The sequence below is a fragment of the Stegostoma tigrinum genome, chromosome 1 (genome assembly GCF_030684315.1).
Source record: "Stegostoma tigrinum isolate sSteTig4 chromosome 1, sSteTig4.hap1, whole genome shotgun sequence".
Lineage (NCBI taxonomy): Eukaryota > Metazoa > Chordata > Chondrichthyes > Orectolobiformes > Stegostomatidae > Stegostoma > Stegostoma tigrinum.
Window position 1 is genome coordinate 18,049,283 of NC_081354.1, and position 22,969 is coordinate 18,072,251.

The 22,969-nt window shown below is 40.7% G+C and overlaps 1 protein-coding gene across 2 annotated transcripts in view; it reads right to left on the bottom strand.

Annotated features, from left to right (window-relative positions):
- Positions 1 to 22,969, bottom strand: part of LOC125458854 (limbin-like) — a 168,337-nt gene that overhangs the window by 79,989 nt on the left and 65,379 nt on the right. For both annotated transcript variants that reach the window (XM_048544618.2, XM_048544610.2), the window contains 3 exons: positions 12,680 to 12,839; positions 8,132 to 8,601; positions 3,059 to 3,254 (listed from right to left, as the gene is read on the bottom strand). In XM_048544618.2, coding sequence (XP_048400575.2) covers positions 3,059 to 3,254; positions 8,132 to 8,601; positions 12,680 to 12,839 — 826 coding nt within the window. The remainder of the gene's footprint in view (positions 1 to 3,058; positions 3,255 to 8,131; positions 8,602 to 12,679; positions 12,840 to 22,969) is intronic.

Sequence of the window (22,969 nt, forward strand, 5' to 3'; positions counted from 1 at the left end):
GAAGTGCAGGTGAAGTGTTGCTCCACCTGGAAGGTATGTTTGGGCCCTTAGATACTGGGGAGGAAGGAGGTAAATGCACAGGTGTTGCACCTTGGCTGGTTACGGGGGAAGGTGCCGTAGGGCTGTAGGGAGGAGTTGGGGGTGAAGGATGTATGGACCAGGGTGTCCCGGAGGGAACGGACTCTGTGGAAGGTGGACAAGGGAGGGGAGGAGAATATGTGTCTGGTGGTAGCGGCATCTTGCTGGAGGTAGTGGAAATGGTGTCTGATGAGCTTCTGAATGTGGATGCTGGTGGGATGGTAGGTGAACTTTCTTCATTTTACGCTGGGGGGCCCTACAGCCCTCTGGACTCAATATTGAGTTCAATAATTTTAGGGCCTAAACTCTCCCATGTCCCAGCCCCCTACCCCACACTCCAGGCCTTGTTACCACATAGCCTGCCATTACACACTACCTATTGTTAGTCACTAACTATCCCCATTAACAACTATTCACCCTTCCAGCCAGATTGTTAGCAATTCCTTTGTCTGTCCAACTATCTCTCTCTCTCTCTTTGGGCTCTATCCTATTGTGTACTCCCAACGCAATGCACCTCCCTTTCTGCACATAAACTGACTTTTTCCAGCCACCATCAGTTCTGAGGCAGGGTCACCGGACCCAAAACGTTAACTCTGTTTTCTCCTCCACTGATGCTGCCAGACCTGCTGAGTTTTTCCAGCAACTTTGTTTTTGTTCCTGATTTCCAGCATCTGCAATTCTTTTGGTTTTTGTCGACACGATTATTAAGGGCATGGCCAGAGTGGACAGTCAGAAACATTCTCCTAGGGTGGATGAGTCAGTTACTAGGGGCCATAGATTTATGATGCGAAGGTCAAAGTTTAAAGGTGATGTGCGAGGCAAGTTTTTTTACACAGAGAATGGCGGGTGCCTAGAACCCGCTGCTGGGGGAGGTAGTGGAAGCAGATACTATAGTAACTTTTAAAGGGTGTCTTGACAAATACATAAATAGGATGGGAATAGCGGGATACGGTCCCTGGAAGGGTAGGGGGTTTCAGTTGTGACGGGCAGCATGTTGGTGCAGGCTTGGAGGGCTGAAGGGTCTGTTCCTGTACTGTAATTTTCTTTGTTCTTTGTTCTTGTTCCATAATTCAAAATTCCAGTTTCAAAAAAAATCTAATTTATGAACTGAAATTAGTCAAATGCGTGCAAATAAGTAGAAAAACACAAGTTACCTGAAATTCTTGACACTGAAATTAAGACAAATCACAATTGTCAGTAAATGTTCAGGTCAATATGCTTTTTAGCCCTATGTTAGAAATGAAGCTGTTCACCTGCAGGCTTGCACTTTAGTCTTTAATGTTGAATGGCTTAACCAAATCCACCAGATTATTGCTCCAACCACATCATTATAGGGGTGGTGTTGCTGTACATCTTAAAATGCATAAAGGTGGGTAAATCCCTGGAGCGGGTGTACCCTAGAACTCTGTGGGAAGCTAGGGAAGTGATTGCTGGCCCCCTTGTATCATCAATAGCCACAGGTGAGGTGTTGGAATGCAGGAGGTTGGCTAATGTGGTGCCACTATTTAAGAAAGGTGGTAAGGAAAAGCCAGGGAACTCTAGACCGGTGAGCTGTCGGCACGTTGTTGGAGGGGATCCCGAGACACAGGATTTAAATGTATTTGGAAAGGCAAGGATTGTTTAGAGACAGTGAACATGGCTTTGTGCATGGGAAATTGTGTCTCACTAACTTAATTGAGGTTTTTGAAGTAACGAAGAAGACTGATGAAGGCAGAGTGCTGGGTGTTATCCATATGGATTTCAGTAAGGTGTTCAACAAGATTCTGCATGGTAGATCAGTTAGCAAGGTTAGATCACAAGGAATTGAGGGGGAATGAGCCATTTGGATACAGAGCTGGCTTGAGGGTCGGAGTCAGGAAGTGGTGGAGGGTTGCTTTTCACACTGGAGGCCTGTGGCCAGTGGTGTGACACAAGGAGCGGTGCTGGGTCCACTGCTTTTTGTCATTTTTATAAATGATTTGGGTGTGAACATAGGAGGTCTGGTTAGTAAGTTTGTAGACAACACCAAAATTGGAGGTGTGGTGGACAGTCAAGAGGTTTCCTCAGAATACAACAGGATCTTGATCAGATGGGCCAGTGGGTCAAGGAGTAGCAGCTTGAGTTTAATTTAAATACATGTGAGTTGCTGCATTTTGGAAAGGCAAATCAGGACAGGGCTTATAATACTTAATAGTAATGTCCTGGGGAGTGTTGCTGAGCAAAGAGACCTTGGAGAGCAGGTTCATAGTTCCTTGAAAGTAGAGTCAAAGGTAGATAGGCTAGTGAAAAAAGGTATTTGGTATGCTTGCCTTTATTGGTCAGTGTATTGAGTACAGGAGTTGGGAGGTCATGCTGTGGCTGTACAGGTCATTGGTTAGGCCACTTTTGGAATACTACATTCAGTTCTGGTCTCCCTGCTATAGGAAGGATAGTGTGAAACATGAAAGGTTCAGGAACGATTTACAAAGATGTTGCCAGGGTTGGAAGGCTTGACCTACAGCGAGAGGCTGAATTGGCTGAGGCTATTTCCCTGCAGCATCAGAGGCTGAAGGGTGGCCTTATAAAAGTTTATAAAGTCATGAGGGGCATGGATAGGGTGGGTAGACAAAGTGCTTTCTCAAGTGTAGAGGATTCCAAACTAAAGGGCATAATTAAAGGTGAGAGGAGAAATATTTAAAAGGAACCTAAGGGGTAGCTTTTTCATGCAGAGGGTGGTGCGTATATGGAATGAGCTGCCAGAGGAATTGGTAGAGGCTGCTACAATTACAACATTTAAAAGGCATCTGGATGGGTACATGAATTGGAAGGGCTTAGAGGCATATGGGCCAAATGCTGGAAAATGGGATTAGATTAGTTTAGGATATCTGGTCAGCATGGACGAGTTGGACCAAAAGATCCATTTGAGTGCTATACAGCTCTACTAATCCTGGCTGTATTCAACAGGAACAATTTTTACCAACAGATCACAGGTCTAAAGGTTGTCACCTCCAAACTCACTCACCCAATTCTTCCACTGTTGTTCAAGTTTTTCTGCCTCTGTCTTCCTCCAGGTGGTCAGACGCTGTTGGATTCGGGACCTCTCACACAACTTGGGAAGAGACAAACTATTATCCATTTTGCAGAAATTCTCAAAGTAAGTCAGCATCATCTTTTGAAATTCATCTTCAGAAAGTAAGAGTGGACTTTTCATTATGTTTCTTTAAAGAAAACAGAAGTGAATCACTAGATTAATCCATGGGATAAACAAAAAAGAAACAGGGGTACATTACAACAAAACAGTTCACTTCACAGAAGGCATCACGTAGTTAACTTGTGTAGAGACTATAAAACACCTTTTTTTTGTTATCTCATTACTTTAATAGGCCTTTCTTTGGCCATTTAACCATCCCATATAGTTAAGTAAGCTGACTCGAGTCTCTGCAGAGAATTTTGCTTACCATATTTTCCAAAATTCCCCAGTTGGAATCTGAATAAAGAGAACATTACTACTGCTACATGAAACATAAATCAATTTGGAAACTATGAAAAGTTGACATTCTAATACTTTTCACGCCATTATTTACAGATACATTATTTGTCCCTTGTTTTAAATATGAACCCATGTTGTAGTCCATCGTTTCAATGGCATATTGTTAAATCAATCAAAATGAAAATATTTGGAGATGAAATTGTCCACATGTTTAATCTACATTAATGCTCACATGATTGCCAAAGCCTTAAAACTACAGCTTAAGTCAAATTCACAGGGAGAAGGATGGAGCACATCAGGGTTAACAAGTGGATTTATCACAAGCCAGTTCTGTGGAACTACTTAGAATGCATTTAAAAAACATTGGAGCGCTATGAATAGACTGAAAGGCTCCACAAGATTCAGAGAACTGGCACTCAAAGCCCCAGAAAATGTACTTTTAAATATTTGCCCTGCTGGCACAGCAGATGGTAGTACAGATGTCAGCTATTATCATAATTCACGCAATTACTACTCCTGTGTACCATGATTTCTAAGCTGAACAAAAAGTAGTTTGAGTCCGAGCCACACAGCAATGTAGTTTAATATCCAATATTGATTTCAAGCGCTCATAAAACATTAAACACAATTGTAACGCAACTTCATATTATCACAATAAGGCAGCCAATCAAAATCAGTTTTGACCACAATATTTTTATGTAGAATGACTGGTTATAGCTGCACGACTTTTTAAAATATAAAAAAATTTAAATGGAATCGTAAGGTCAAGATAAGAGGGAAAAATAAAAGAGCTGCATTTTTCTATTGCTCAAGTCTATGGGGTAAGCACAAGACTCGATGATTATTGGATCATCTTTCATTCTAAATTATTGTCTGTATGAGGTACAGCCTCGTTGGAGTCTTGCCAGTAAGCAGGAGTCCACTGATGGGACTAACAAAAACCCAGTTAGTATTGTGTGATTGTCACACAATACACAGAGGGCCAGAAAAGGAAGGGAAGGAGTGTCAAGGATCGCAACACATCTAGTAAAGGCTGAGCCTGAAATCTTACTAGGAATATTTTAAAATCTTTTCCTGAAAATTGGCCTGTGTGTATTTATATATACACACACATATATACATTCCCAGGCAATGACAAGGCTTTTGGGATGATCCACATTGTTATGTTAGTCAGGGTTTCACAATAGTGTGGGACAGACTGGATTGATCAGTCTTTTTGTGACTATCCTGGTTCAGATCTTCATAAAGGGTAAGGCACAAAAATTGAGAATAGTGAAGCTACTCTTCTGATTTTTCCTTCCTTATGAATAGCCTTCATCTCATTCCCGGCATTGCACTAAAGGCAAGCTGACGATCCCTGCAAAGTGTTGGAAATGGACTTGGAAATAAGGACCCACTGGCATTTACAGGCAACAGATGGGGTAAGGGCAAACAGCTATAGCAATGCTGGAAAAGAGCAGGGAAGCAACTGGATGACTCATTGCCAATTTACTGCCCAAGATTCTGCCTAGCTTAGGGCAGGGTAACCAAGTAAAATATAATTCAGAATCATTTTTGTTTAAAATATATTGTTGATTGCGATTCATCGTGTCTACACTGCCATGACTCAGAATTTTTTCTGCCAGCTATTTTAGGTGGATTGGCCATGCTAAATTGTCTGTAGTGCCCAGGGAGTGGATTAGCCATGGTAAAATGTGGGGTTATGGGAATAGCATATAGGGCTGTTCTTCAGAGGGTTGACGTGGACTCAAGGGGCCAAACGGCCTCTTTCCACACTGTAGAGATTCTGTGATTCTACTCTTTGTCTCATAATGAGTTCTTCAGCACATTCCTTGAGGAAGTGTATGGTTAGAGAGGCAGAATTATTCACCCTTGTCAAGAACTCTTGGGTGTCACAGCACTAACGCCTCATTTAAAAGCCAGTTGTGTACCACTTCAGATGCGGTAAGCTAGGACCTCACACCATGGTACCTAAGGACACGGCCTGAAGTAAGATTAGCTCATTCTCCACTTCACAGACAGGGACCAGAAGATGTTCATTGATGGTGTTGTGGAGATGAGGATAGCCCTGTTTCCTATAGAACAGGAAAGCCATGCTACCTGACTAAACCAGCCTGCAGCCTGTATCCTGGGTAAAGCAGGAGGCCTAGCAATGCAGGAAGAAGATCAATGATCTTCTGTGCTCTGCAAAGGCAAGCACCACCATCTTCTCTTTGCTAGTCGCTTCACGCGCAAAGGGCCACCACTCAGTGTAATGCTGCCACAGCACATGCTTCTCATCGATGCTCATGGGATTCAACGCTCACTACTGTCAAGCATCATGTCTTCTCAAGGGTGTTCAACCACCTCATTAGCCTTCATTGAACCTTCCCACTCACTCACTGGAGAAAACCCACCACCTCTCTTGCTCTCGCATCGCATCTAATTGCTGTTTCATCGTCATCAATGCCTCCTTTTGCCTCATAGCAGGAAGGAGTCATCCATTCCCCTGACTGATATCTCACCAGCTACTCACCTGATCTACCTGTCATCCATGGGCTGCTTTCAATTGGCCTGCAAGATTGACCGTGGGCCATTCCCTAGAACACAAGGACAACGATCTCAGACCTGATCACCTGTGACCAACTCACTGGAGTGGTATAGGATGAGCATCTCGACTGACTAATTCAAATGCCCATAGTCACCCTGAGCAGACTAAGGAGTGTTTTTCTTTGAGTGATAAATTTCCATTTGCCTGAAGCTCATGCAGCATGTTTGTCGCACTAACTGATGGCAAATGCTGCGTGAGAGATGTTGATGCAACACACTGACATGCAGCAACAGGTCCACCCCATTGACAATTCCATGCTCCCCACTGTGACAAGTTGCCTTCCTCTGTGTCTGCACTAAAAAGCAATGCAGGCCATAGAAGCTGGCTGTCTCTCAGTCAGGGCTGAGGGCTCTGTGTGCTAAGAAAACAATGTGACCCACACAGAGGCTGGTGGCCTGTAAGTCAGTGCTGGTCATTGAGTGTGTGCTAACAAAGCAATGTAAAGCATACACACCCCGGCAGCTTTCAGGTAGGTGCAAAGTAAGTCATAGTTAGCACTTAGAAATGAAGCTAAGAGCCATAACATGTCTAGATCCGTGAAATATATGTGTGCCCCTGCATGTAGGGTGACCTGGCAGAAACATGCAAGACATATATATCCCTGCACGCTAAAGGAAAATATTGAATAGCTGAAGTGGTCTGAGATGGTCCCAGAATACAGATAACGTCACAGTAAATGGTTGTTTGCCACTGCTGACACGTGTCAATGTTGCCATGGAGCATAAGGAACATTGTTGTGGAGAAGCATTTGGTGAGCTGCAGCCACCAGGTACTCATCTCTGAGTCACATGTCGGGAATTTGCACCATCTAACTTCTTGCAGAAGGAATGAATAACCGGAACTGGTACATAATAAGGTGAATTGGACCATTAATGAGGTGCAAATGCATGCAAATGAAGTAGTCACTGCTCAAATGGTGAGATTTGGAAGTCTCTCTCTAACATCTGAAATTGAAAATTTTGTTTTGATGTCTAAGAAAATGATATTTTCATTTTCTCCACATTTTTACACCTTCTTCTCTACACAAGGAAGGGGTAAGTTCCACCCTCTGTTTTTGTTCAAAATAATGTTTGATAAAGATAGTATAGAAATTCCCATGTTGATTTTGATGCTTTCACGCAAGAAACCTTGGAATATGAAAACTCAATTATCCAGTCAAACTTATCATAATGCACCTAATAACCTATCACATTCATTTCTGTGGGAAAAGTTCAACAATGAGGGCAGTGTTAGATAAGGACTGGTCTCAGAAGGTAACTCACCACCATCTCTTCAAGTACAATTTGGGATGGGCAATAAACACTAGCTTTGCTGGCAAACTGTATATCCCAAGCTTACACACTACAAGTAAAGGCAAGAAAAATCGCCATGTGCTCCTCAAGATAGGCAAGCAGAATTCCAGAAAACACAAACAAGATGTATGCACATTGAAGTCTGTATTTCATCTTAAATGGGAAATAACAGTTGGTCCAGTGGCTCATCTCATTCATGTTTAAATTGATTTACATATAAACATAATATTTAATTGGCAATAAGGATAACATTTATTGAAACAGATCTCTTCTAATATCAGTGCTTTATATGATAAAATATAACTGGAAATGTTCACTTTGGAAGTACATTTTGTGTAGATGCTCTAATTATCTTTCTGGCTAGCTTGTCTAAGTCTATTAAGGCGATGTACACATTAACTTTAAAACTCTTAAGTATTTAACCTCAATATTGATTACTTAGCTGAAGAAACTGAGCTGAATAAGAATGTAACCAGTGTCATTTGAATACTTTAAGCCTGTACCTGGAAATCCACTCAGCTTTTAAAAGTCAAAGGAATTAACAATCTCACAAAATTGTCCACAAATTTCTAATCAAAATATTATTTCATCCACAATCTTATGAACTCCACGTACTTTAAGGAGAAGGTTCACCACATCTTTCTGGAGGGCCCCTAGGGCAGTAAATGCTGGCCTTGCCAATAATAGTTCAAGGCTAAGTTTCAAAACTTTTAACCCACTTACTGAAAAATCCATTCATTCCAATGGCGTAAGGAATTCTGTTCTTCAATTTCTGAATGAAGTTGTTTTGATATTTTTCCCCTAACATTCTCCAGTGATTCATTCTCTTTATGCTCGTCAATTTCTGCTTGTTCTGTTTGTTTCTCATGCTGAATGTTTATTTCCTCATCTTGATCTTCTATCATTCGTCTTAAATAGTCCTGCGGAACCCCAAGACTGACCAACTTCTGATAAAATTCAGCATGGATTGTTTTAATTTTCATTGAGGCATTTTTGACGAGTTGCATATTAAGGGTTTCCAGCTGGTCCACTGCTTCTTTGTCCAATTTCTCCACCAGTTCTCCAAGTTCTGCACATTGATTATGTAAAAGCTCATGCCAATCCATGAGGTACTTTCTATGATTGAAACGTCTTTCTCCTGAGGTGCTGAGAAGAGATGCCAGCTGCTTTTGTTGATGCTCTTGCTCACAAATCTAATCGTACAAAGAATTAAGATTAAAGCAAAATACTCATTTTGAAGCAAGACTATGCTAACCAGAATCTCTTTAGCTCCAGGAAACTGAAAATAAATCTGATCAAATACAAAACAAAATGTGTCTGATTAAATGCAAAAGACCTTGGAGCAAAGCCTTGATGAAATTAGTTCCAGGGACATAACCATATATCAGGTTTATTATCACATTGTAATTGGCATCTATAAAAGGTCTAAGATACAGATTGGAGAAACCCATCGGTGAAATTATCTGGAATGGCAATGCCTCTCAGGTGCTATATTGAACTACGTTGATTCCTGGTCACTAACTGTGCAGCCTGTATGACATTCTTCAAAGATATACGTGAAGAACACTAGATATACCATCCAGGCAGTGGTTCATAGTGTTGTCAGCCTCCAAGGAATCAACATACTGCCCAATAAGTCTATATAACATCACCAGAGGAGATGCTAAGCAAACAAACTTATCCTCCATGGTACTAGTGACTTAATACATCAATTCACTTAGAATATTTTATTCTTAAATGGCCAGTTATCAATGAATTTAGGAAGCAAATACTACTCATGTTAATTACAATGCTGCCACTAACTGGTTCTGGCTTACTTTATCTTATTGTCAAATTTATATCCAATACGCTATTAATGGATTTCAATTTATGCATTTCAAAATCGCCTCCTGTACTTTTGTTGGATTCTGATTCCACCGTTATAAATTACCTTCTTGTATCTCACTCCAGTTCACCATTACTCACAGGTAAGTCACAGCAATAAATATTAACTGTGTCTCCATCACATTGAGCCAAATCCCATCTTTACCTAACACAAACCCAAACTACGACTTCTTTTAGCTATTTTTTAAATAATGTTAATTTTTCCAAGAAGATAACTTAAAACTAATCTTTAATGTTTTTGTTTTCGGAAACAGCGGGGCCAATTTTCATCATCAAAAACAGGTGGATGGGGATTGGGTAAAATGTTAAACAAAAAGTTTAATCTCTCATACAATACCGTGATCCACACACTTTCAATTCCAATGGAAGTGAGACGAGCTTAAAATAGTGGGAGCCTCAAGTTCACCTTGCCTTACTAGATTGCTTGGCTAGGTTATCCAAGTCTCAGGAAATGCATCTGGGTGTGTATGGAGTGGGAAGTGAAAGGAAAACTTTGTAGACTCTCAGAAAACACAGACATTTGGAAACAACTGAAACCAAAAGGAGTGAATCATTCTACATGTCTCTTAGATTGGTCAACTGAACATTAAAAAAATTTCTAAGAATTGAAATGTCACACCCTGCTAAGTCTTGTGGTTAGAATTCACATCTTTCAATGCGATGGCCCAGTTTCAAGTCTTTATCAGGGTTTTTTTATTATTTGATCATGAGCTGGGGACATTGCTGGTTAGCTCAGCATTTGTGACTAATGTTTAATTCCCTTAGAGAAGGAAATGATGAGCAGCTTTTTGAACCAATGCAGAGCTTGGAGTGTAGAGTAACCCTCAGAACTGTTAGGAAAGGAGTTTCAAGGATTTGATCCAGGAAATTCAAGAAAGATAAACTGAAAGATGACAGTTAAATGCCTTCATTCCTCAAAAAAAAACAAATATTCTGTTATATGCAGAAACAAATGGATGATAAAAGCTTCAGTTAGGATTACATGAAGAAGTTAAGTGAAAAAGGTTAAGGATTTATCCATGACATATGTCTCAGAATGTCAAACTCAGTGTCTTTATAATTATCAGGAGCGACAAAGCAGTCTGAGTTTTCTCTTCCTCTCTATCGGAGCATCAGAGTGGACTTATTGGGTCAAGGAGCCTGTTTCCGCACTATAGGGGTTCTATTCGATGATTCTCTAGAGGGATTCCAGAACAGACCGTTTCAGCACAATAATTATTTTAGGTGAGATTGATTTAGATGGACTTTGTGTGACCCTGAATTGCACATTTAGAGTGGCAGTATATGGGAAATACCTTCTCATTCACTCCTGAACTCATCCCCATAATACTTGAAGAGGGTGGGAAAAATACCAAGATAGGTCGCCTACCAAACATCATTAAATCAATACTTAAAAGGTAAAAAGGCTTGTTAGAAAACCTATTGCTGACTGCAACACTGCTCGTTCCGGGGAGGCAATGACCTAGTGGTATTATTGCTAGAGTGTTAATCTGGAGACCCAGACAATGTTCTGGGGATCCGGGTTCGAATCCTGCCACGGCAGATGGTGGAATTTGAATTCGATAAATATCTGGATTTAAGAATCTAACGTGACTGTGAATCCATTGTCGATTATTGGGAAAAACCCATCTGGTTCACTAGTGGCCTTGAGGGAAGGAAGCTGCCAACCTTACCTGGTCTGGCCTACATGTGACTCCAGACCTCTTAAATGCACGCTGGGCAATTAGGGATGGGCAATAAATGGGCAATAATCGCCTGGCCAGCGATGCCCTCATCGCATGAATGAATAAAGAAAGAAAAACAACATATGGACACTATGGGCACTTAGGCGAGTGCCGCTCATACTTCCAAAAGCAACCACCACACCCCCACACCACTTCCTCCCTATCTGCCAGTCTCCCAACCCATTCCTTAAAGTGTCAAGCCCACCTCATCCAGTACCTCTGACATACCTCACTCCACAATCCACTGGGACCTCTTCATAGTTCCGAAAGCAGAAATTACTAAGCATTTAGCGCTGTTGTAACTATTGGGGCTGCTGGCCAATCCCCGACTGAGGGGTGTGAGACCCACCACTTTAACTCATCCACAGGCACAATATGGCTGTGGGGGAAGGGGCTTCATCTCGGTCCATCAGCAGGACATTGACGTTCCTTCTCAAGGTGGTCATGCAGTCTGCCTCAGTAAAATTCTACCCTTTAACACGTTGCAAGGCAGTTACCAAACATCCACTGGGGAAAATGTCCGTGATCATCTAATATTCCTGGACATTCAGTTCCTTTAACTGACAACTCACCAAAATGATTCAGTAGTATAAACACAAAGTGGAGTTAATCAGAAAAAAAAGTGCAATGCAAAGAAGCAATTCAGCTTTCAACATTCCCAAATGGTTTCCTGACAGCTTTGATCAATCTGCTATTTTGCTTTTCCATAAAACCTAGCAAAGTACATCTATTTGGGTCATGCGTCCTGGCATGAAAAACTGTGACAAATGCTTCAAATTCCCCCTCTCTGATGAGCTTCTTAACACATGAGCAGATCTAATAGCAATGGGAGTGTAACATAGTTCTATTTCAGCTTGAAGTAGAATTTAGCATCTGCAATAACTATTCTCATAATACTCCCGTTTTGTCAGCTCCAACCTCCACCCAAATGTTCACTTTTATCCCTGCTGGAGCATATACAATTTATATAAACAAACAGAAACCCTCCCTATTGGCATCTTAATCTACTTTTACTGAAAATTCTACTAATATTCCAAAAAAAAATGCTTGTTTACATTTGTTGTAAATTACAGGGGAAATCTTCAATGGGAGATGGTGGGGAAAACTTGCCTTGATCTCCAACTATTACTTTAGCAGGTTCCAAATAGAATGGCCTACCGTACTTTCTCCGGATTTCACGAGTTTAGTAGAAGAGTAAGAAGACTGTGCTTGTATATTACTGGTAAAAATGTGATATTAACCAACAGACAGTTTCCAAATAACTGATACAGTGACCTCGCGACTGTAACAGTTCAAAACATTCAGAAGAATGAAGTAAAATTTGATTTCAAGCTGCTCTCAAGACTATTAACATGCAGCTTGGAAGAATGATCGCTTTAGTCATTAAGGGTTCATGTAATATTTTCCATTTCTTATTTTAAAGAGCAAACAACAGTACAGAACAGGAATAAGCCCTAGGCCCTCCAAGACTGTACCCAAACATTTTGCTCTTCCATACTAAAACTGTCTTCATGAACAGGATCCGTATCCCTCTATTCGTCTCCTATTTATGTATTCATCCAGGTGCTTCTTGAATGCTGCTATTGTGTCTGCCAGCTCAGCTATATTCTGTTGGACATAATATGCATAGAAATTGGAAAGGATAAAATTGCAGCTCACTTACTTTTTTGAAGATGTGCTCTCTTCTCTCACTGATCAATTTGCAATGAATTAGTTTCTTCTCTTGATCCATGACCTCATCTAGCTTCAGCTTCATAACCAGTATTTCTTGGTGTACGCTATCCAACACAGATTCCATCTGACCTTCTGTTAGATAAGTGGTGCTGCAATAAAATAAAAAACATCTCCAACAAAATAATTCAAAAACATTTAAACTGTATCACATAAACCCACCACTAATTTACGATGTTTACTAATACATAAAATAATGCATTTAAAACAGGCCTCAGAATGCATGTACTTACATTTCATTTGATTGTCTTCAAGGGTTTCAGTGCTTTTTTGTTTCTCGTAACAGGTTTACATTCAGAACAAACTATGTACAGAATTATCCAACACACAGACTCATCAGTATCCATTAAATTCTGACACGGAGTAGGATGTGCAATTTTTAAAAAAGACATCCAAACAACTGTTATTCTGTTGAAAATAGGTGTACATTTTTTGCTGAAATTTGGATTTTGAAACAGGAGAATTGATGAAATTAAAGCCAACTTGTAACAGCTTTAAATGAAGTGAGTTTGAACTGTTCCAAAACAGTTTTTCTTAAGGTTAAATAAACTTGTAAGTGACCCAAAATAAGCACTTATTCCATTTCTGTATCAGTCAATCTATGGAAAATAGAAATGTCAAATCATCCCATTAGATGCCGGATTTTTATATTTTGTTGATGAATATTTCTCAATAAAATTGGGTCACATAATACAGAACAGGACTGGACAATCTATACCGGAAGTGGGATATTTAATGTCAACTCTGAATACAAACAATGGAAGAGACAAGTGTTACAGCCCGATTTTCAGTTTCATTCAATTTAATTGTCAAAATGAGTTTCAATTTGATGAGGACTATTTACTGATATTACAGTCCCCTGAAATAAATTCTAAAAATCCACCAGATAGTCCAATGTTACAAAAAATGTCAGAAAGTCCAAGATGGTGACAGAGTAGGATGCTCCAGCTGGGGATCCTTTGCTCTGCCCATTCATTTTCTTTTAAGCCTCTTGAGCATTTTTTAAAAACTTGTAACTTTTTAAACTTATTCGGAGGAGAATGGAGGAGACGCGTCCCAGGCTGGAGGCCAGAGTGTGGGGAGGCGAGTTCAGGAGGAGAGTCTCTTTCTGGGGGCCATCATGGGGAAGGTGAGGCCCTGGTGAACTAGAGGCAAGGCTTGAGTTTTGAAGCCTGGCATAATCAGGAGCCTTGGCCGGGTCCGGTCTGGAGGCTGGGTGCTGGCAAGGACTGGAGTGAAAGGACTGTAAATGGAGTACATTTTCCCCCTTTTATTCTTATGCTGGATTTTTATTCGTTATTCTTTCAATTCTGTATCAAATACTTAAGTATACCGAGGTATCTTGTACCTAAGACCAAGCCAGAAGCGCCAACTTTGCAGCACGTGACGATAAAGGCAATTTATTCACTCATTCATTCAGAAGAGGATGGTAGTTATATTATGTAATAGTTATCTCTTGTGACAATGTACATGGCAACTGGGAGAATATAGTCATGGTCATCGCTCTCTGATGCCAACATATTGCTCCTTTTGTCACCCCGCTTTTACACTTCCATCCATTATTATTAAAGAATCCAAGCACGGGCTGGGGTCTCTGCAAAGTTTGGTGGCAAGACCAAGACAGACGGATCAGGTCAGGCAGAGTAGGCCTGAGAATGGAGGTTGGGTGAAGTTGTTTAGACTGGAGGCTGGTGGGACCTTCTGGTCAGGCTGAAGGTGGAGGAATAGATTTGGCAACAGCTAGAGAGGTGACCGAGACAACAGTGGAAGAAGTGAAACAGTAGGGTGGGAGCTAAGGAGACGATAAGGAACTAGGACAGCAAAACAACTGGCTGAGCTCGGAGACTAAGGACAAAATGGCACCATGAGTGGGTATCTTGTCCCTGTGACACCCTCAGGAGCTTCCCGCATTGTTCTGAACCAACTGGAGGACAACAGTCTTTGCATAACAGGTGCTGCACTTGATGGACATTGGTTGACGATCTAATCTCAGCCCAGCACACCAACTCACAGTAAATGCTAAATGATTACTTTTGATAGCTTATAATGGCAAATTTAAGAAACTGTAATGGTTTTTGGTCACTTTTGAGGACTCCTAAAGTAACAGTGATCAGAAGGAATCAATGTGAAAAGTTTCCTAACAATACTTTTGATGACAAAACATCATTGGCTCTGTGATCAAAACTGATTCCAAACTGCACCTTCTAATAGTATATTGCTTATTCTGAGTGTAACTAATTGCAAAAGCAGTGCCAATTTTATTTTTGATAGGGCAGTTTTTCTCCCCTACTTTCCTAGTTTGTATCTGTAGGTATCGAGGAGACAGTAGCTACATGGTGATGTCACTGGATTAGTAATCCAGAAGCATGAGCTAATGCTGTAGTCACTCACGCAACCTCATGGAATTTCAATCCAATTAATAAAATCTTTAAAATGATGACTGTAAAGCTACACAGTTGTTATAAAAAGCCACTGGTTTCTCTCATGTCCGTTAGGGGAGCAAATCTGCTGTCCTTATCCAGTCAGGCCTACATGTGACTCCAGGTCAACAGCAATGTAAGTGACTTTTAACTGTCCTCTGAAATGGTCCAGCAAGCCACCCAGTATTTATGGGTAAGCAACAAATGCTGGCCTCACAGCGACACCCTTAGCCCTCAAAAGAATGAAATAAAATATAGAACCATGAATGCCAACAGTTTGCATGAGAGATTGTTGGACTATATCACTTGGGGTGGTTTGGCAGGTCAATTCTGGTGCAGATGACTGGACAACAAGCAATTGCTAGACAATTAGTTGACAATGTCTTTCCATTTCCGATGCAATTGGAATGTCCCGATGACTTAAAAACCCACATGGAGTTTACAAATCTAGGTGGCTCAGCACCAGAAGGTCGGGTATATTGACAGACTGAGATGTCAGCACTATGCTTTGCCCTTCACACTTTGGTATAGTTTAATGGGTAAGTGGATGTATGACTGTGAGCATTCCCCTTGCTGCAAACCTAAAGTCGGAATTAAAACAAGGTTGAAAGGTGCTAAGTGGAACAACAGTGTTGTTGAATATTGTATACTTAACATTCACAAAGTAACTATGGTGATAGATTCTGTTGATCTTTGGCCATATGCCTTAAGTGAAGAAAGAAATAAATTAATTTGTACTCTGCTCATTAAAAAGAATTGCATGTTTAACAGGCCCTGAAACTTAGCAAATATGCATCCATAAGTCAGTGAAAAGAGATTGTAGATAACCACGGTTCAAGTCCAGACAGTAAACAATTAAATATTTTGACAGTATGATTTGATTTTGGAAAGACAAATGAACCATATTTCAATCTAGAACATGGAAATATATTTGTAATAAAACGGTTGCTTTGCCAAGATTTATTTCCCCTGAGATGAGTAACAGCATGCCTGTGCTACAAGATGCAACTTACTAACTTATTACACCATAGATGGTCGCTCATGGGGGTTATGTGGACATCATTCTTCATACAGAGAAGTGTTTGAGTTGTAAGAGAGAACAAAAAGTAGATAGCTACTTTTGCATTGGGGAGGAAGACTGAAAAGATAGCAAGAAAAAAAAAGAAATTGGATAAAGGTCCCCTCAATCTAGAATGCTACTTCACACATCTACACAAGCCACCTATTCATGCATTCAGACTGAGGACAATGCAAACATGAAGCAAAATGGATTAAACTAAAACAACTTTCAGATAGTTACGAAAAACAATTAACTTTACTCTGAATCATACTCAGTATTTATTCAACTTTCTTTCAAAGCCATTTATCAACTGCATGCATCTTCAGCTAAAAATCAGCTCATTAACTGGGGAGGCAATAGTGGTATTACTGGACTTTTAAACCAGAAACTCAGGTAATGTTCTGGGGACATGGGTTTAAATCCACCATGGCAGATGGTGGCAATTGTATTCAATAAAGAATCTGGAATTAAGAATCTAATGATGACCTTGAAATCATTGTTGATTTTTGGAAGAAAACTATCTGGTTCACTACTGTTCTTCAGGGAAGGAAATGCATCCAGCCTACACGTGACTCCAGATCCACAGCAATGTAGTTGACACTTGGGAATGGGCAATGAATGCTGGTCTAGCCAGGGATGTCCACATCACATGAGCGAATAAATAAAACAACAAAAATCAAGAATAATAAAGTGTTGAACAGCATCAAATAGCAACAGAAAAAAAAGAGTATCAGACTTAGACAGGGTTCCGAAATACTGTGGTAGGGAAGTGACAAGTTGAAAAGGTGCCCAGTGCTTACTGTCTACATCAGAGTACACTCATTTCTGTGCTTATTGATCTTCCATTCATGCCCTGTTACACTAAAGCCCAGAAGCAGCTGATGTGCTCAACAGAAAGCAACGACTAAATGAGTAGTCATCTATAGTTTAGTTTGTGCTTCTTGCCCGCAATTCACAATTTATGCCTTTGTTTTGGTCAACTCAACATCTTTAATAGAAGCACTCATGTGCATTTCTGAAGGACATAAGATGCACAGCAGTTAATTGGCACCCTGTTAATGGGAGCCTCCATTTAAATGAAATCAGTGTTCAGACATTAATTTATTTATTTTTGTAAATTAAGAAGAATAAAGTTTATTTCACTAAGGTTACTTAATTATTGGCCACATAAGTGCATCATCTTGCCCCCTCCCTCATTTATCCACACAGAGGTAATCCCATTGCAAACAAGTGGCCCGCAGCTTTCATTGAATAGGCTGGTGTCAGGGAAGGGGTATTTCTGGGTGCCCGCTGTGCCCGTTAAAGGCAAAACCCTGTACCGCCCTCCACCAACTGCCCCTCCCCTTTAAAGTCATAACCCTACCATCAGTGCTTCAACTTAGCTCTGGCTCCCCGTTGTGTTCTCTGCAGAACCTAGCATCTGGCCTCACCAGTGCCCCAGCCCAACTTCCATTAGCTCCCTTTCTTTGGAGACTGCATGCAGACCCAGCTGACTGTGGAATTGCTAGGATTTCTGAGCTGTTGACTACTCTATTAGCCATCAGCTCTTCAAAGAGGGATTTCCACCCAGATGAAGCTGAAGTCTCACCCACAGGCAATTAATGCCCAGTCAAATGTTAAGTGGCTGCAAAGCAGCTGGTATCAGTGAATGTATTTCCTGCTGACATTTTGGTGAGACAGGAAATGGCACCATGCAAATAAAGTTGGGTAAATGAAGTATTTTTGAGGTAAGCATTATCTTTCACTGATATATTCTAAAAGCACGCTATTGCTTACACGACAGAAAATATTTAATTGCAAAATAATAAACTGCTTAAAATAAATGAATCTCTATTGACCTTTGGTGCATACCTCTATGGAATATCACAGCTACAAGCATTATTTATTATACGATAAACAAGCAGTTTGTAATAAAGCATATGACAACTCCAATGTATTGCACCAACGACCCATGATTAATATTCAAACTTCTTTGAATGGACCTTCTAACATTTCAGATTTTAGTATTTATTCACATACGTATAATCCAGATATATATTTCCATTTTTGGTGTCTTCCATATTTCCCTTAAACAATTTTGTTTTAATCTGTCAAACCTCAACATCAACTGAATAAAGTTTAATCTACAATAATGTATTTTCAGAAACAATATTCATTTAAATATTGCTGCATTTTTTTAATACAAGCACTTGTGTGTTTATTGTCAAAAAATGAAATCTAAAATACTTTGGCAACCTATTATTTTTAATCTAAGTACTGTGCTGCCTAAAAATCTGTGCTCGGTTTCTAAAAAAGATGGTATAAGTTTACTCTTCCTACCAAAAACTTTATTTAAAGGAACTGATAAATAAATAGTATATGCATAAACATTTCAAGTAGTGGTGTGGAAAATCTATTGAGCAAGTAGGAGGGGAAATAAATTGCAAAGAACTGACACCCACTCTGATTATATTGAGCTCTGTGAATATCGATTTGCTCTTCAAGCTTGGTTACATTAAAGAAAAACAATAAGTAATGTGCGTACGTCACAGAGACTTTGTGAGAAACCATTGCCCACTTAGTGCAATGAGTCAACTGTTCAGAAAGTATTGATTTGATCTTGTTTAGGTCAATATTTTTCAAGGAGACTGACCCGTGAATTCCTACAATATTAGTTACTTTATATTTTACCCTTGATCACTGGTTGGAAATCCACAGGATAGGATGGCATTATGGTTTCACACATTGCTCTACATTACTCATCATTTTAAAAAAAATGGTGTGCAAAACTAACACTGTAGCTAATTCTATCAGTCTCCTAATGGGACAGTAATCCATACACACTAAAATGAATGTGTAGTGTCATTAACTTGGCTGTTAATTGAAAGTCTTTAGGCAGGGCAGGAAGCATTGAGCACATCAAGAAAAAGAAAGCCTTTTTTTCTAATTATCTAAATAGTTAAATTCATTTGGTGATAAATTAAACAAAAAGGTATCTATGGAAGACAAAAGGACCCACTAGACAGCTTTTACATCGATTTGCTAAGACACGTTAGTTACATTGAGCCAAGGAAAACTAAAGTAATGAGAGGCTACCTCAACAACAGGTCTCATCTCACTTGTTTTATGGTAACTTGGGGCCTTAGCACTAAATTCTTGGCCTGCTGTGTTCATCCAGCTTCACACTTTGTTATCTTGGATTCTCCAGCATCTGCAGTTCCCATTATCACTAAATTTAACCTATAACTTTGCCACTGAGGCAAAGTAGGTCTGACTAAAGCTCCAGTACAAAGACATTTGCTTGTTCACATAGTGTTCCAAATTGACTGAAGCCTTTCAACTATGCATCATCTCGGATATGAACAACATTGAATAGCATTCAGGATGATGGTACTATTGGTTATGTTGAGTTTAAATTTCTCATGTAGTAAACAATCCAACCATTTTAAACTGAATACATATTTGAAAATGAAGAACTTTTTGTATTAATAACATGCAACAATGAAACATGTTTTGAAAATGGTGATTTTCTCATAATTATATAATGAGTGGAAAACTAACGATAGAGTTACAAAGATGTGGTATCTAAAATATTAATTTACAAATACATCGTTAGCTGGACATAAGCCTTTCAGAAAGAACAATTTTCAAAGCAATAACCACTGGTTACATCAGCTGGACTGCTGCATCTTCCAAGAACATGAGGAGTCACCAAGATTGCAACACTTATTTAAGAGAGTAAACACCTCACTTTGATGGTTGGTGTAAAATATATTGGTTTTGAGCACATAATCAGAAGGAAAATGCCCAGGGAAATAAACTCCTACTCTCCCTTCTTCTCTATAAACTGCTGACATCATGGTTTGAGAGTGGCAAGGTCATGAGAAGATCTCAATGTCACAACTGGAGGATGCTTAGAGGGAAGGTCTGAATCTACACCATAATTTCTCGTAAAAGAGAGAGCTGAACTAGCCATAACTGATCCAAGGAGAAATGGCAGTACTAACAGCTTGTGTGGAAAGTGACTTCAGTTGCAGGTCAGCATTTAGAAACACATTTTCTAGTAACACTTCGCCTCCAGAGGATGGAAAGTGATGGCAGAGAATGCAATTTGTGGTGGTGATCGATGTAGTGACCGTGTACTCTATCGACATCCCATTTACACCTTTCTCTCCCACATGCAGACCCACCACATGAGCTTCAATTACAGCTGTCCTCCCTGCCTCTTGAACCCCAGCACTACACCATGGTGGTGGTCACAGTCACTAACCCCTCCCATTCCATAGGCTCCAATGCCCTACAATGCTGTTCCACTTGCACCTTTTCCAATACACTTTGAGGTTTCGTGCCCCTCCGCCCCCAGAAGCTGTCCTGTCTGCATCTCTGCAAATAGCTGTGTTTCCCCCATTTGCCTGGACACTCCCTGGCCCCGTTGTCCTTATAAGCCCATGTGTAAAGTCACCTGAATGATCAAGAATCAGGCCACCAAGTTTCTGTTCACCTCAGACTTCTGACCAACTTCAACCAGCAGTCCCAGATCTCACACCGCTGTTTTTGCAGCTCCACAAACAACAATGTGCAAGTTCCCTTAGCTCCTTGTCCTGGCCTACAGAACTGACCACTAATCATACCCTGGACAGATACCCTGAACTGCAGAAAGTGACTGGGCTGAAATCCCTGGACTGTGTGTGTCTCTGCCTGTGACTGATGGTACCAGACAGCGGACCTTGCCTTAGTGATAATGGGAACTGCAGATGCTGGAGAATCCAAGATAATAAAATGTGAGGCTGGATGAACACAGCAGGCCCAGCAGCATCTCAGGAGCACCAAAGCTGATGTTTCGGGCCTAGACCCTTCATCAGAGAGGGGGATGGGGTGAGGGTTCTGGAATAAATAGGGAGAGAGGGGGAGGCGGACCACAGATGGAGAGAAAAGATAGGTGGAGAGGAGAGTATAGGTGGGGAGGTAGGGAGGAGATAGGTCAGTCCAGGGAAGACGGACAGGTCAAGGAGGTGGGATGAGGTTAGTAGGTAGGAGATGGAGGTGCGGCTTGGGGTGGGAGGAAGGGATGGGTGAGAGGAAGAACAGGTTAGGGAGGCAGAGACAGGTTGGACTGGTTTTGACTGGACTGAGGACAAGTCCCCAGCAGTTTCAAATGGGCCATTTTGTTAAATGCATGCACAATGTGTTTGCCATGCAGGCAGCTTGCACATATTTAAGGGGTTACATTGACACTTCAGTATGCAATTCATCAAGATGTCACTCCCCTGTTCCCCCTCACTCTATTCAGGGAGACCCCTGCTGACAAGCAACCTGCTGAACAGCATTTCAAAATGCCAGTAATGGAAGCCTTTGGGTCTGGTTGAAGTGCCAACATGCCAATTAGTAATGCAAAAAATGGAAGCTGCAAGTATTCAGGTAGGGGCTCAGTGAGCTAACGTTAGACAGTAATCGAGGAGCTCTGAGGGGTGGCCTGATCCAATCCATGAGCTGGGTGCCTGTTGCTGTGTGCAAAGTGTCCTTGCATCTTCTCAATGCTAGTCACTGATGTGCCCCTGCAATGCAAGGGTGTACTTTGTGAGTGGCCTGCAAGTGGATTGGAGAGGTGCCATGTTGGCCAATGCCAATGTCTGTGGATGAGGGGTAGGTCTGGCTGATCCCCGTTGATTGTACCCTGAACAACAATTTGATCAAACGCAGTACGGGGGTCACATGGAGTAAGCTATGACTCGACTCCACCAGGTACTCACTCTGATTTCCATGTAAAATTTTCTAGTTTGTTCAGCAAGTTTGTTAAACATGCATGAGATGGATTGTCAACAACATATTTAACAAGTAATAATTCCCCTTTGTTGGTAACTCAGTTACCTTAGTGAGAAATTCACCACGCCATTTGAGAGAAACATAAAGGATGACATGCGATACTCCTGATGTAAAGATAAGCCTTGCCAGACATCTTGTTCAATTCTGCCCCATATCCCGCATTGCTCAGAATCTTACAAGATTTCTCCAAGGATGTGTGTATCACTGGCAAAGTCGACATTTATTGCCCATTGCTAACTGCTCTTGAAAACCAATGGTTTGCAGTGGGTAGGTACGAACCAATCTTACTGCTGTAAGGCAAGATCTGGTAAGCATGGTAGACTTCATTCCCAGATTTTTGTGAATTAATTAAAATTAACCTCTATCGGTAGGAATTGAGTTCATATCCCCAGAGCACCAGCCACTGGTCTAATAATATTACCACGATGCAAAGTGCTATTCCCTTTCTATACTCAAGATTGTTGGGAAGGATGCAAATCATTTCTATCACAGGCCTGTATTTACAAGAGTTCATAAGTATAAGAGGGGATCTGGTTGAAACATTTAAATTATGACAGGGCTGGACAAACTAGATGTAGGGAGGATGTTTTGCCCTGGTTGGGAGGCTAAAACTATTTAGGACTAAGATGAGGAAGATCTTTGTTCAAAAGATAGTGGGCCTGTGGAATTCTCTACCACTGAAGGCTATGGAGGCCAGATCATGGAATAGATTCAAGAAAGAGACCTAGGGGTGCAGGTGCAAAGTTTCTTGAAAGTGAAGTCACAGATAGACAGGATGGTTAAGAAGACATTTGGTCCACTGCTTTCAATGATTAGAACACTGAATATAGGAGAGGGGAAATCAAATTGCAGCTGTACACTTTTAGAATACTATGTTCAATACTGGTCTCCATGCTATAGGGAGGATGCTGTTAAATTTGAGACAATACAGAAAAGACTA